The following is a 13,515-nucleotide window of genomic DNA, read 5'->3' on the forward strand; positions in this document are numbered from 1 at the left end:
AAATGCAAAGAACCATTGTTCCAGATCATGGAAAGGGCCCTAGTCTTCATTAACTGTAGAAGTTTCCAGAGTAGTGGCCATGTTGGTCTAATTGTAGCAAAAACAACAAAAGAATATTCCGGCATTCAAAGACTAACAATATCATGGCATAAACTTTCTCAGGCTATATTACATGTGTGGTTTGTTTGTTTATTCATTTATTATATTTATATGCCACCCTGTTTAGTCCATAATATTTTATTTTTATCTAAAGGGTGCCAGAAGAGGCTTACTTCTTGATTTAAAAGGTTTTATCATAATATTGTAGCTCAACAAACTTAGCATAATCTGTGAGGCTGTGTTCAGTAATCACTAATGTTTTGAACAAAATGATACAAGTAACTTAATATAAATCAGCAACATGAAACTTTTTTCTGGAGCAAAGGATACCATGAACATGGAAATTCTTGCAGAAGCCTGTAAAGCTATGATTTATGCTCAATAACTGATCATCTAGGCTTTGGGATTCATGTTCTCTATACAAATGTGTTCTTTTTCTCTGCTCTACTCCAGAAGTCTGTGTTCAGAATACTTATGTTTATTCTACAAGTAATATAGTTATTTCATTATCAGGAAGTTTGAAAAGTAAGCACAACATTTTTTAAATTGCCAAACTATAAGGCATTTTAATTGTGCATTTGAACCAGGCCTTTTGACTCTCGCTGTGAATCTTGCTTCTCTTTCTGCAGCCTCAAGGCTGGGCATTGAGTCATGTTTTTAAATGGCTGATGATTTGAGACACCAAGCAACCAAATTATACAGCGGTTACATTAATAAAAATAATCTTTTGTTGTAGTCTTTTTTCCACGGCTTTGTTGTATCGATGCTATGCCAAAAATATTTCAGCAAATTACAAGGATTCATGACCTCTTTATATCTTTTAACAGTGTGGCCACTTTGTTACAGTTGTGCCTTTTAGATAATGGGCTGGTTTGCAGATACCCAAGAATGGCTGAGCCCATACAAAGCACAGGGCTGCTGTGCTTCCCACTCTTCTATGACCACAAATAGTAATAACTTCACTTGACCAAATTTCTGGCAGGCTATTATATGCAAACGAGGAATTGTGGTTTTAAAGAAACTCTAGTCAGTTGCAAAGCAAACCAGAAAAACAGTCCAGGGTTTGAGGTTCCCTTGTTTAACAACTGACTGGAGTTTTGTTTAAACCACTATTCTGGGTTCATACATAAGAACAAGCCAGGAATCTGTTAAAGTGTAGCTAAATTTTGGGTTGTTCCACCTCTCAGCTGTGCAGGAGGAATGGCAAGGACAAGTAGTGCTCAACTTGATGCTTTCGAAGGGCACATTCCTGCTCAACATACGTAATGCTACTGGTTAGTCTTACGTGCAAGCCAGGCCCATGACTGAAGCTCCAGAGCAACACAAAAATGTGAACAACCAGATGCACTTTTTTATGATATTCCCTGAATAGGGCATGCATGAATCTTAGGCTTATTTTTCGTTTAGCTTGAACTGTTGTTCAGCTCTGCATGGGCTAGGGCTATTTTTACCTCATTCTTTTTGTATTAGGTGGATGTATTGTGAAGTGCTTAGGAAGGAGGTTTGCAGAGGGGGTAGGTAGGAGTTTTGAGACCTGTTGTTGAGCTTCAGGAAAGCCATTTAGGGCGCCTGTTACCCTCCTACAGATGAGCTGTAAAGAAATGTTTTCTTGCAAATAGCATTCTTAACAATTCAGCTGGCTTCCTCTAAGAATCCATACCTCTTTTTTACTGCAATTAAATTCTGCCCAATAAAATATGCAATTTCTGCCAATCATAGCTTGGATTCCAGTAAGCAATTCAAAATACTATATGGCATTTATTTTTAGAATGTGTAAACAATTCAAAATAATGCTTTCAAATGCCAGTTTTTCCCATTATTATTGATTTATCTCTAATCTGCCTTTTTTCAGAACAGGTTGTTTATGTAAGATTAAATAATAGGCATAGCTTACCCTGTGCCCCATTATGCTATTACGGTTAAATTGCTGATTTTAGTAAACCATTGTGGCTTTTGTATTTATTATACAATGATGAGGATAATGATTAGTATTGCTAACATGCACAAGAATTATGTGTGTGTGCGAGAGAGATGGGGGAAGGATTTGCAAACACATGTGCCTTGTGTCTTTTGTTACAACTTAACAGTAATTAGGCAATTAAGACTATATTCCTATACATCTCTAATCTAGAAATAAGCACCATTGAAAATAGTTTGAGTAGGTGTATAAGGCTGTGTTGTAAAACTGTTTTTGCTCTTGCAGAATTTCTTTAGTTTGATTTGGTTGGGGCATAACTTGTGATGAATATTGCGCTCTTGCAGATAGCTGAGTTCTGTGTAATTGAATACGAATATCCCCACCTGCTTGGTAGCAGCTTGGCATTTCACCCCATGATTCACATAACAAAACTGGCAGTCAGAGATTTTCTTGCTAGTATAGTGTAATATATTTTCCTGCGATTTTAAAATTTGACAGTCTAGCATCACATTGGATGATCCTTGTAACCTTTCAAGTTATAAAGCTGAGCTTAAGAATTTTAGATATCTACCACTGCTCTTCTTTGAAAAGTTTGCTTAGGAATTCTTCCCTAATCATTTCAGCCCATTTACAACTGATCTAACTCTCATGATTTTTCACAAAGAAACCTAGCAAATGAAATTTTGGATGGTGATGACATGGGTTAGTGGTCTCTAGACCCTTTGAAAGAACTGGCCAGAGTTGGAAGCGAAGTAAGCTATCCTGGGTTTCGAGCTGATTTTATTATCTAGTGTAGACATGACCTCACTGCCTGTGAGCAACCCTCTGCAATATCATCTCAGCTCTATATGTTCTTACAGGACTTTGTAATATTGACTCTGATATTTCTTCAGTTATAGCCTAGGTAGAAAAAGCAGTTACATCAAAAGCATTCCTGGGCTTCCTCTTGTACTTGGGCTGATCTTCCAAAGCAATCTGAGCCAAGAGGAAGTCTGTGAACATTCACAGACCCCTGGTTGCACAACCCCAGCCTTCTTTTGCATCAGCTGCAGCTGCCCAAAATGTGACTGCAGCTCTCACAGAAGAGGGGCACTGCTTGCACAGTGATTGTGAGGGGCTTTCCTGGAAAGCAGCCCTCTTAGTTGCACAGCACATGGGCCTTGATTCTTGGGAGTTGCCCCACAAATGCTGGGCATCTTCATCAGAAGCTCAGACTCAGGGAGCCAAGCCCAGGATGCTCTGCGACTAGCATGTGTATAACTAGAACTAAAGTTATACACTAAAATAAGTACATACTCTCTTGCTAATTACCCTTTTCTAGCCTTTCTTTGTTATTTAGCTGTGAGGAATTTATATTGTATGCTTCTTGGAGCAGGAGCATATACTGAGCTACATAAATTTATCTGTGTTCATAAAAAAATCCTCTCAGTGCCATAGCAACAAGACACCTTGATACCTTAAACTTTGAATGCATACTAAAGAGATCCTAGGATTGTGCACCTTGGATTATTTGTTGTTGTTTTTTTAAAGTGGATTCATCCATTTTAATTCATTTAATGTATTTTTTGCTCTATAAAACGCACCTGACCATAAGACGCACCTAGTTTTTAGAGGAGGGATCCATGGAAAGCTTCCTGATAATCACAGGCATATTCCCCATCACTTCCCCATGGGCTTCATTAAAAGATGGGTTGCCATTTGAAAACACACACCAACCTGTGATTAACAGCTCTCACCTGCGCTGGAGGAGGGGGGCGGAGCAGGGCGTGCCGAGCACGTGCCGGCCAGGTGTGGTGCAGCCGGGCCAGCAGCGTGCCGGCGGTGGTCTTCCAGGCGGCATGGCGGCAGGTCTTCCTGGGCAGTGGGGGTGAGCAGTCTGTCTCTCCATGCGGGCAGCGGGTTAAAGCCCACGGCTCCTCCTCCTCCACACCGCTCGCCCTGAGCGGCACAGCTCTCACCTGTGCCGGGGGGGGGGGTGGAGCAGTGCGTGCCAAGCACATGCCGGCCAGGTGGTGCCATGTGGTACAGGCGGGCTGGCAGGGTCCCAGGCGTCGGGCACACACACATTCGCTCTATAAGATGCACAGACATTTCCCCTTACTTTTGAGGGGGGGAAAAGTGCGTCTTATAAAGCAAAAAATACGGTAAATGCCACATGTGTCTGAAACCTGCTGCACCATCTTCAGTCACTAGGCATCGTTAACCATTTTATAGCTTTGCAGTCAATACAGTTTGAAGCCAAGGGGGAGTAGTCTGAGAAGACAGTTATAGAGCTGTCTTGTCCCCTTGCTGTGGGGCAGACTCACTCTGAGAAATGAGAAGAAATCTCTCAGTCGTCCATAGGGATACACTATAGCATGGGCCATACCTAGGGGTGCCAATGGATATGGAGTCACTCAGTGCAGGTACAATACATCCAATCTGGCAGCTGCAGAACAGTTCAAAGGTTTTCTCCCTGCATTTAAGGGCTATTTCAACCCAGCAAAACCAGGCCTTTTCTATAGTAGATAACAGCAATGACAGGCTGCTGTTCTATCTGCTAACCCTAGGATTGTCAACAATATATTGCCATTGAAAGCAGTAGGGGGAAAAAGCACTGTAGTCTAACAAATGCCCTTGCTGTAGTTGGTGCTTCTTGGCAACTTTGTCCCCAGCTTCTGTGTGTCATTAGGAAGTACTGAACAAGAAGTAGAAAGTGTCTCTGCTGAAAAGCATGTTTAGCCATAGTTAAGCCCTATTGGTTTGTATTACCGCATTTTTTGCTCTATAAGACACACTTTTCCCCCCTCAAAAGTAAGGGGAAATGTCTGTGCGTCTTATAGAGTGAATATGTGTGTGCAGTAATTCTGTCAGATGTGCAGCCCATGGGGAAGTGATGGGGAATGTGCCTGTGATTATGTGCCCATTTGATTCAGAATATTTTTTTTTCTTGTTTTCCTCCTCTAAAAACTAGGTGCGTCTTAGGGTCAGGCGCATCTTATAGAGCGAAAAATACAGTAGTTTTAGTTACATAAAATTAGTGTACTTTGAAAACAATGGGATTTGACTAAACTTTGGCTAGTTTCTGCCTCTTCTTTGTCTTTTCCTGTCTCTTTTTCTTTGAACTGTCTAGTTGCCTTTTGTGGCTTTGATTGAAGAAATAGATACCTGATCACAGTAGTCTTGTGAAGACTGAAGCAAAGTAAGTCTTTAACAGAGTAATCCTATACATATCTACTCAGAAGTAATCCCATTTAATTTCAGTGGTAGGTAGTATATAGGATTGTAGCTTTGGTGGTTTTGATTACAGTGTCTGTTATAAACATCTCATGTTCCTGATTGAGTAGGGTTTAAAAAGAATCCCTCATATTTTAATGTATTTTTGTATTTCCTAAGCGTGCATTATATCCTATTCTTCTGATAACTAACCATATAGCTGAACACTTGGGTCACAGTCTGCCTGGAAATTCTTTTGTTCAAGTCTCTATTTGCCACTGCTGTCTGTTGGCTTTTATTCTTTCAGTTGTTCTTAAGAATACATAAATAGTACGAGATTTGCTTTATGGAAATTTGAATTTCTGCAACAATAACCAAGAAGTAATTTACTTCCATTAAAAAAGGTTAATTTCTGGAATTGGGTGGGAAATCATAAACTCAGTCTTGGTATCCTACATCACATAAATTTAGGCATATTTTGATTCTAGACAAGCTTCTTAAAGAGAGAAATTGTGAAAATATTTTTGATGAGTGAGTTGTGTCTGTAATGGGCCATTTATAAAACTACTGAATGTCAGACTTCTCAGACTACCTGGCTCTGATGCTGCAAAATCAGTAATTTTTTAGGGCAATTTTATATAGTAGATTTACAGAGTTGTTCACTGTTTACTGTTTCAAGTTGTTCACTGTTATACTTTAGAACAGGATTTTCAAAACTTATTTGCCAAACCCCTTTTTCATCATGTGTCTTCTCCCCCAGTCTCCTGTACCTGCTGAATAAAAAGTTATCACTCATCCAGCCATTACCTGTTTGTAGTTTCTACCATCTTGCCCTGTGATGGTGACAGGATCTAATCTGTACACTCTCAGATATTATTTTTTTTGCTATGCAAAAACTGTGAGCCTGTTCTCTTCCATTACACTTCTGTGCAGCTTCCTATATATGTCCACTGAGGATACATCTTTCCTGTGATGGAAGCTTCAGTTTGGAATCTTCTTGCTATAAATTAACTGCACAGTTGATTATTTTTTTCAAACTCTAGTGATTCTCTTTGGGATCCTTGTATACCAGGAGGGGAAGATTAGATGTCTGGCCCAGCTTTTCCCCTGAAATTCCTCCCTCCCAATGGAATTTTTAAAAAAATGGAATTTAAAAAAAAAAAATGAAAAAGCATCCATTAGTGCCAACAGAGGCTTTTAAATTTCTTTTTAAAGTATCCTGGGAGGACACTGGGGGGTGAAGCTTAATTCTCCCCCCAGAGAGGGTTCTCTCCCTGCATAGTGGTTCTGATATGAATTAGGAACACACATACTTGTTTTACAGTAAAATAATGTTTATGTTTGGCTACAAGCCATGCAATTAACATAACATGTAGTTTGACATGTAGATTGAAGATAAATGTAATTTCAACATAGGTCATCTGGCCCTCCAAAACCAGCCTTCAGTCACAACTACATACTTCTCTGGCTAGAGAAAGCTAATAAAATGGTCTGTGGATGGATTCCCGAGATGGAAATATGCTATTCTCATTCTTCTTCAGCTATCTGGCTGTGGGATCTGTTCTAAAACTTTCCACTACCAGTGGTGATGGCAGTAATAGCGAATGAAAAGGTAGGGGAAAACGATGGCTTGAACCCATGTTTATTTGACTGATTAGCTTGTCTATTCTGTTGATAAACTCATCCTATAGTGCTACTGAAAAACGTGGGAGGATTGCTCTTTGTTGATCACCTGCAGTTCTTGTGGATATTTAATTTGCCAGTGTGAATCCAGTTAGCCCAGTTTTGGCTAATTCTTTTTTTAACAAAACATAAATAAATAAGAATAGCCCTGAAGCAGAAAATCTCATACTTACAGTGGATCTCCTTTGCTTGATTTCTCATTGATCAGTCTCTTCTTAGTTTTGCATCATTAAAATGCTGGGTTATTAGGGGTTTCTCATTTGTTTTTAAGTTAGACAATCCCTTGCTTATGTCCGCAAAATTATTCTTAAGTAGTATATTGAGGTTCATGTTAATATGTGCTGTTTAATGAAACCTAATGATATTCAGTGAAGGGTAGTGCTAAGCCAGAGAGAAAACTTGTTACCTAGGCAACTGCCCTTGTGTAGTGTAGAGCTTCAAACATATGGCTATGTAGCATGCATTATTTCAGCATCTTTAACCATTAGGGACCACATGTGTAATTGACTGTGAAAAATTACTGCTCAGTTACTGTATTGTGTGGTCATAATAGAAGTAAATGAGTACGTCATTGTTGTTGGAGTAGATCTGTTGGGAATCACTTGCAGGCCAGGCTATTTAAGGAGCAAAAATACAATAAGAAGAAAATAGCTGGTTTAATTAACATATAAAAATTGGGTTAATTTGAATTCAGCTGGCGCAGCAGATATTCATGTTTCTTCTGGAGTAGGTTTGAGCCTCACATTTGTATACTTTTTACCTTTCTTCATAAAAATGACTAATTGTGTTTTTCATGACATCTACTGTTTTAGCTCTCTGACTTTTTAGAGTGCTTGTACTATTTGATTGAGATGAGTAGGCATGATTCACTATAGCAAAAAAGATCAGACAGTAATGTGGTACCCTTCATATGCTTAACAAATGTTATGTGGCATATTATTGTAAATATAATATCTTACCTCCTCTGATTATTTCATCCATCTGATGAAGCAAGCTCTGCCTTACAAACACTCAAGTTACATTAATTTTTTAGTCTTATTATTTAAAAGTTCCAGAAGAAACATCACAAAGAAATACATATTGTAATGTCTCTCTAGCTTGTATTCTTACTAATCAACTTCTAGCTGGCAAACTGGCATAACTATGTTATTATCTAGGAAATGAAACCAATGTTAGTCTGGGTTAAGTCCTATTCATTTCAGTCAGTCTGCTCTAAGTAGGACTAACGTTAGTTATAATGTGATGACAAATACATGGTAGCTGCTGAAGCTATTAAGAACATACTATCAGATATAGCAATTCACCCACTGGACATCTATTTTTTTTAACTATTTCATGTTGAAGTGAATTATCACCTCATACTATAGTACAGGTTTGGACCACATCAGGTAAATGTTTATGTTTCTAGGCAAAGGTTCATTTTTCATCCATCTGGTCGCACATACAGTCAGCAACTATGTTACATGTCTGCTCCCTATTTGCATCTCTGATCAACTAGTTTACAAAGCTGAAATCTTAATCTGCACATGGATGGATCACTTTTTGCTGGTAAAATGTGGTTCCACGAAGTAGCCAATTTCATTGTTATATTTTGTGTTCCATGGCAGTAGGCTTGGGAAAAATTTATTTGAACGTTTTAAGTTGGTAAATATCCCAAATGTGCAAGCTCAGTTCAGCCATAATGAGATTCTACTAGTATTTTAGGAACCTAGAAAAAAGTTAAAAGAAAGACACAGCCTGTCATGCTTCAAGAACTCCTTTTTAAAAATCTATCAAATATCATATTTTGAGCCTATTAAATTCATTCGAAGCACGCACCTGCCTATTTGGAGTGCTAGAATTGAAAAATTAAAGCAATGTTGACTAATAATATTGCTTTCTAGTCATTAAAGGTTTTAATTTTTTGCTATTAAGTAAATGTGAAAATTACTTGCTAGTTTACAAGCCTGGTAGGAACTGCATTATTTTTGGTACAGTCTCCCCTTCTTCTTTGAAAGTATATCTAGTACATTGTATTAACTAGAGTATTGGAATAGAAGGGTTTTGACTTCATGCCCTAGATAGCCATACAACTCAGCAGTGGTTGTGGACCTCATAGTTCCATCTAAGTCTAACCTATATACGGAACTATAGTAAGTCTATAGTTGTCTTAATGAAGAGCAACTTAGGTAGAAGAGTAAATGATGTTAAAAGAGTTCAGAAAAGAATCTGTAGTTATCTCACTATCCATTAGATATTTGGTGTTTGTTAGTCATAGCACTGATTACAACAGCAGTGTGTGCATGATGCATGAACAGTACAGCCAGGGTATGAAGTACTGTGCAAATAGTTCTACTTGCTGAGGTTAGATGGGTAGGTTTGCTGAGTTGTTCTAAAAGGCACAAAAAAACTATGGTGAACTTCAAAACCAGTTTGAAGTTGGTTTCAGATTGGTCTCAATTTAGAAAAGGTAGGAAAGTGAGGGGCACACCTGTGGATTCTCATCTGGAATGAAGATTTATCTTGGTAGGTCATGCCTGATGGTCCAGGAACTTGATTTATATTGGGTTGGCTACAGATTAATCTAGTTATGCTTTACAAACTCAATTTGCATTGTTGATAAAAACATGTAAGAATTTAATGATGACATATTTTTCTTGTTACTTTTTTATTTTAAAACATTTATAACCTGCCTTTCTGCTTATAAAGAACAATAATACTCAAGACCACTAGCAACAGTAAAAATTGCATACAAAAAAGGCCAGCAATGAAATGGATGCCATTAAAACCAGCACACATTAGGATGGCCATCTAGGTGTCCAGGCCTCTAGCCCTAGCCCAGTTGAAAGGTAAGGATTAGGAATGGCCTTGAAATTGTCCATCAGTACTTAACTAGACAGCAGACTGAATATGCACACAGATCATCTGGTCACTGCCTTCTCCACTAAGGTGGGGTAGTATATTTCTCTTGGAAATGTGGGGGAAATCTATATTCTGCTTTGGTGATACACAAATGGCCAACTGAGCATGCACACCAAATTCAAAAAGCGTCATGATGAGAACAGAAAGATGAATAGCCAGGATCTAAAATTTATGCTACTAATTCCAACTAACACCTCACACACAGATGTCTTCCAGATGTGTGGGTCTTAGCAGATCTGCAGAGAACAAGAAATGAGGAACCACTGGACCTTCCTATGGGACAGTTCCAAAGGTCCCGTCTTCTCGGTTTTGTTGTATAAGTTATTTATTAATGGTCCACAGTGATGGAATTAAATTATGTGCACTCTTTTTATTAAGACTTGAATAACCAATATATCTGTCTAATATATTGGGTAAATGCATATAAAAGTTTGTGAACACGGGACTTTTTTTTCCCTCTGTAGGTTAATATCCTTTCAAGAATTTGTAGCCTTTGAATCTGTTCTCTGTGCTCCAGATGCATTGTTCATGGTGGCATTTCAGCTTTTTGACAAAACTGGCAAAGGAGAAGTTACTTTTGGTAAGACCCTTTTTTGGCATTCCCCTTTTGTGCTGATGCTGTTATGATAATAGAACTACTTATTACAGATAAGTTATTTTAAAAATCACTTCATTCATGTTACTTGTCTAATAAATTAATATTTCCTTATGATCTACTCCTGATGTTCAGTTTTTGATTGTTACTGGAGAGTTTTAAATGTATTCAATGTACTGATATTCCAGACAAAGTTTTCAAACATCTTTATTGTATTTAACAGAACACTGGTATATGAAGAAAATATCCAGCATATTAAAATAAATAATTTATAATTCAAATTTTGGTATCAAAATTAATACAGATAATTTCATTTAGGCTGTTAAGTTTTTACCATGCCTCTGTTGAACAGATGTCATAAATTCTTTTGAAATAGTGTATATGCAGTTGTGAATAGTTTCTCTGAATTTTCTCCTTACCATATGCACCTTCCTGCCAAAGATAAATATTCATATGGGGAGGGGAAGGTTATGGAGAAATTCATTTGGTTGTAATTATATTATGAATTCACCCAATTTGTACTTCCTGAATTAATATGTAAACCAGAATGCAATTAACCTTTTAGTTTTCTCATTTCTTTGAATCTGCAAAGTGATCATTTGATTTTTAAAAACGGTTAAATATATAGGGGGAAATTCTGTATCAAAATGTGTAAAGAAAGGGAAATTAGGAACAAAAATGTATATGTTAGGGGAAGCTGTTTAAATAAAAATGCATACATCAGGGGAAACTGCTTGCAAAAGGACCAATATATTAATTAAAATTACAAATAACATTTTGAACTAATATTTTAAACAAATGTTTGCAAGGTAATACAGATAAAGGATGAAATAATTTTATACTTCAAAAGAAAGTTGTAGAAAGTGAAATGAGCAGATTTAGCCATCCTTTCCCATGAATTTAAGTGGGGGAGTTAAACTTGTGCTTAGCATTCTCCACTGAAACTATCACCCTTTAAAAGTGCTTCATATTGACTGGAAGCTATGCATTGGGCATGCAAGAAAGTTTGAGGATTTTTAAAGGTAAAATAATCTTACTGTCGTAGGGTTGTATGTTGTTCTGAACTATCATTCTAACATATTTGCACCAAGTAAGGGAAGCCAGATTTAAAACACTGTTTTGACTGTAATTCATTGTTACTGCTGACCTTTTGATCGTAATATATACAGTATTTATTCCTAGCTCTTAAATGTTAAAGCTTTTAAAATCTTTCTGAATGCTCTGTTACATTTTGCCAGTTCGTTTTTAATCATATAATATTATTGTTTTGATAGTCTAATTACATCAAATGTCCTTTAACCAATTGTCTTGAAGGGCAGTATTTATATATTTAATGGTGCGATTCTGTGCATGTTTAGACAGAAAAAAAGCCCTACAGTTTCCAGCTGGCTGGGGAATACTGGGAGTTCTAGGACTTTTTTCTGTCTACATGTATATAGGATTATGCCATAAATAAATTAGTTAGAAAATGCAGTATACTGCCACTATTAAAAAATAAGATAATGTAAAGGAAAAACTTTAATGAAATTCAACCTCCTTTCAGAACTTCTTCACAGCTGGTAATTTGTGCATTGTTCTTCCAGACAGAATAGAAACATGCAAGCAGGCAGGTGGCAATTTAGTCCTACAGATGTCAGACGCTTGTCTAAATGGGTTTCTAAGAATAAGCTATTCCTGTGTCCAAGTCTTGTATTCACAGAGGTAGTGTTGTAAAACACTTTTATCTCCCAAATGTATATTTTCTTTAAAGAAATTTCTAAACCCAAAGAGAAAGCAAAACAAATTTTAACTTTTTGTTTCCATGTAAAACATTTATTGGGCCATATATCTTTCCAAGCCTCTTTACTAGTGTTTCATATACATGCTTCTCTGGGAATAACTCCCATTGAACTCATGGGTCTTAATTCTCATGAGTCACTTATACAATTGCATTATTGTTGCTGAAAAAAGTTTCTTGTGAAAATCGTTGCTTGGTCACCTGTAGGATTATTGTATATGTAGAATCTCAGTAAATATATTCTGAGTATTTAAGAATGCTTACATGGATTTCTGGGAAAGGCCATTAGTCAGTGGTGGAGCACATGCTCTTCTTGCAGATTCTTTCCAAATTCTCTTCCTTGCATTGGGCAGGGAAAGATTCCTGCCTGAAACCTGGGCCACCATTCTCTGCTAATCAATAGTAACTGCTGAACACCAATGATGGACTAGCATTGTGACTCAGTAGAAAGCAGCTTCTTATATTCATACAGGATGATATTTTTGCAACTGTTCCATGTCACTGAAAATTGACCTCAAAGTAGCTGCAGTTTATGGCCACACTTATATGAAGGTATGCTGGTTGCCATAAATATTTTTAAAATGTGTATTGTTCTAATCATCTGGCCATCTGGAACAAGAGCAGCCTATCGCTCTCTTATTCCCCACATCATTCCCAGCAAACTCTAGCAAATACACAGTGTGTTTTAACTTTAGTCCTAATTTTAGCCAACTTGTATCTTAAGCAGTTATTATTTTGACACTCCAAAGCCATTATGAACAAGTCTGTGACATGAAGATTCAAGGACTTCCTCCTCTTCCTCCTCCTCCTCCTCCCACACACATTTACTTGGTACATGAAGTGTATAAAATAAGTTATTTTTTTCTATAGACAGCATGAAGTGGGAGATGGTGAGCTTCAGTCTGCAACTGATGAAGCTGCCTTGGCCTTTTGTAGTACATTTTCGATTGAGCTGCTGCTCTTTGCCAGGAGTTAAAGATCTCAGCGGGAAGGTGGAAGGAAGTTTAGTTGCCTTTTAAATTTGAGACAGAGAATAAAACATTGGTTCTTGCTCCTGAGTGTTGACAGGCACGTAAAAGCTGATAATGTAAGTCCAGGGGTTTAAGAGGCTTAACAGTTTTGCCTTTTTTTTTGTACTACTGTATTTTAATGCCTCATTAAAGAGGCAGAGTTCTTTGATACCCTTTATTAGATGGTTTAATAAAGAAAAGTTTAGATGCTTGGGTCTAAATGTCAACATTTAAAAAATTAACAGTCCTTTTAATAACCTTTATCTTTAATTCTGTATGTGGGGGAGCAAAGCAAATTTAACAACTTTTGGCTTTGTGTACATCAGAAGTAACTGCT

At 37.4% G+C, this 13,515-nt stretch overlaps 1 protein-coding gene across 3 annotated transcripts in view; it reads left to right on the plus strand.

The window, feature by feature from the left end:
• SLC25A13 (solute carrier family 25 member 13) overlaps nucleotides 1-13,515 on the plus strand; it is a 129,311-nt gene that overhangs the window by 46,738 nt on the left and 69,058 nt on the right. For all 3 annotated transcript variants that reach the window (XM_044429315.1, XM_044429317.1, XM_044429316.1), the window contains exon 4: nucleotides 10,261-10,376. In XM_044429315.1, coding sequence (XP_044285250.1) covers nucleotides 10,261-10,376 — 116 coding nt within the window. The remainder of the gene's footprint in view (nucleotides 1-10,260; nucleotides 10,377-13,515) is intronic.

Source organism: Varanus komodoensis, unplaced genomic scaffold (assembly GCF_004798865.1).
Source record: "Varanus komodoensis strain SLA01 unplaced genomic scaffold, ASM479886v1 scaffold2, whole genome shotgun sequence".
Taxonomy (NCBI): domain Eukaryota; kingdom Metazoa; phylum Chordata; class Lepidosauria; order Squamata; family Varanidae; genus Varanus; species Varanus komodoensis.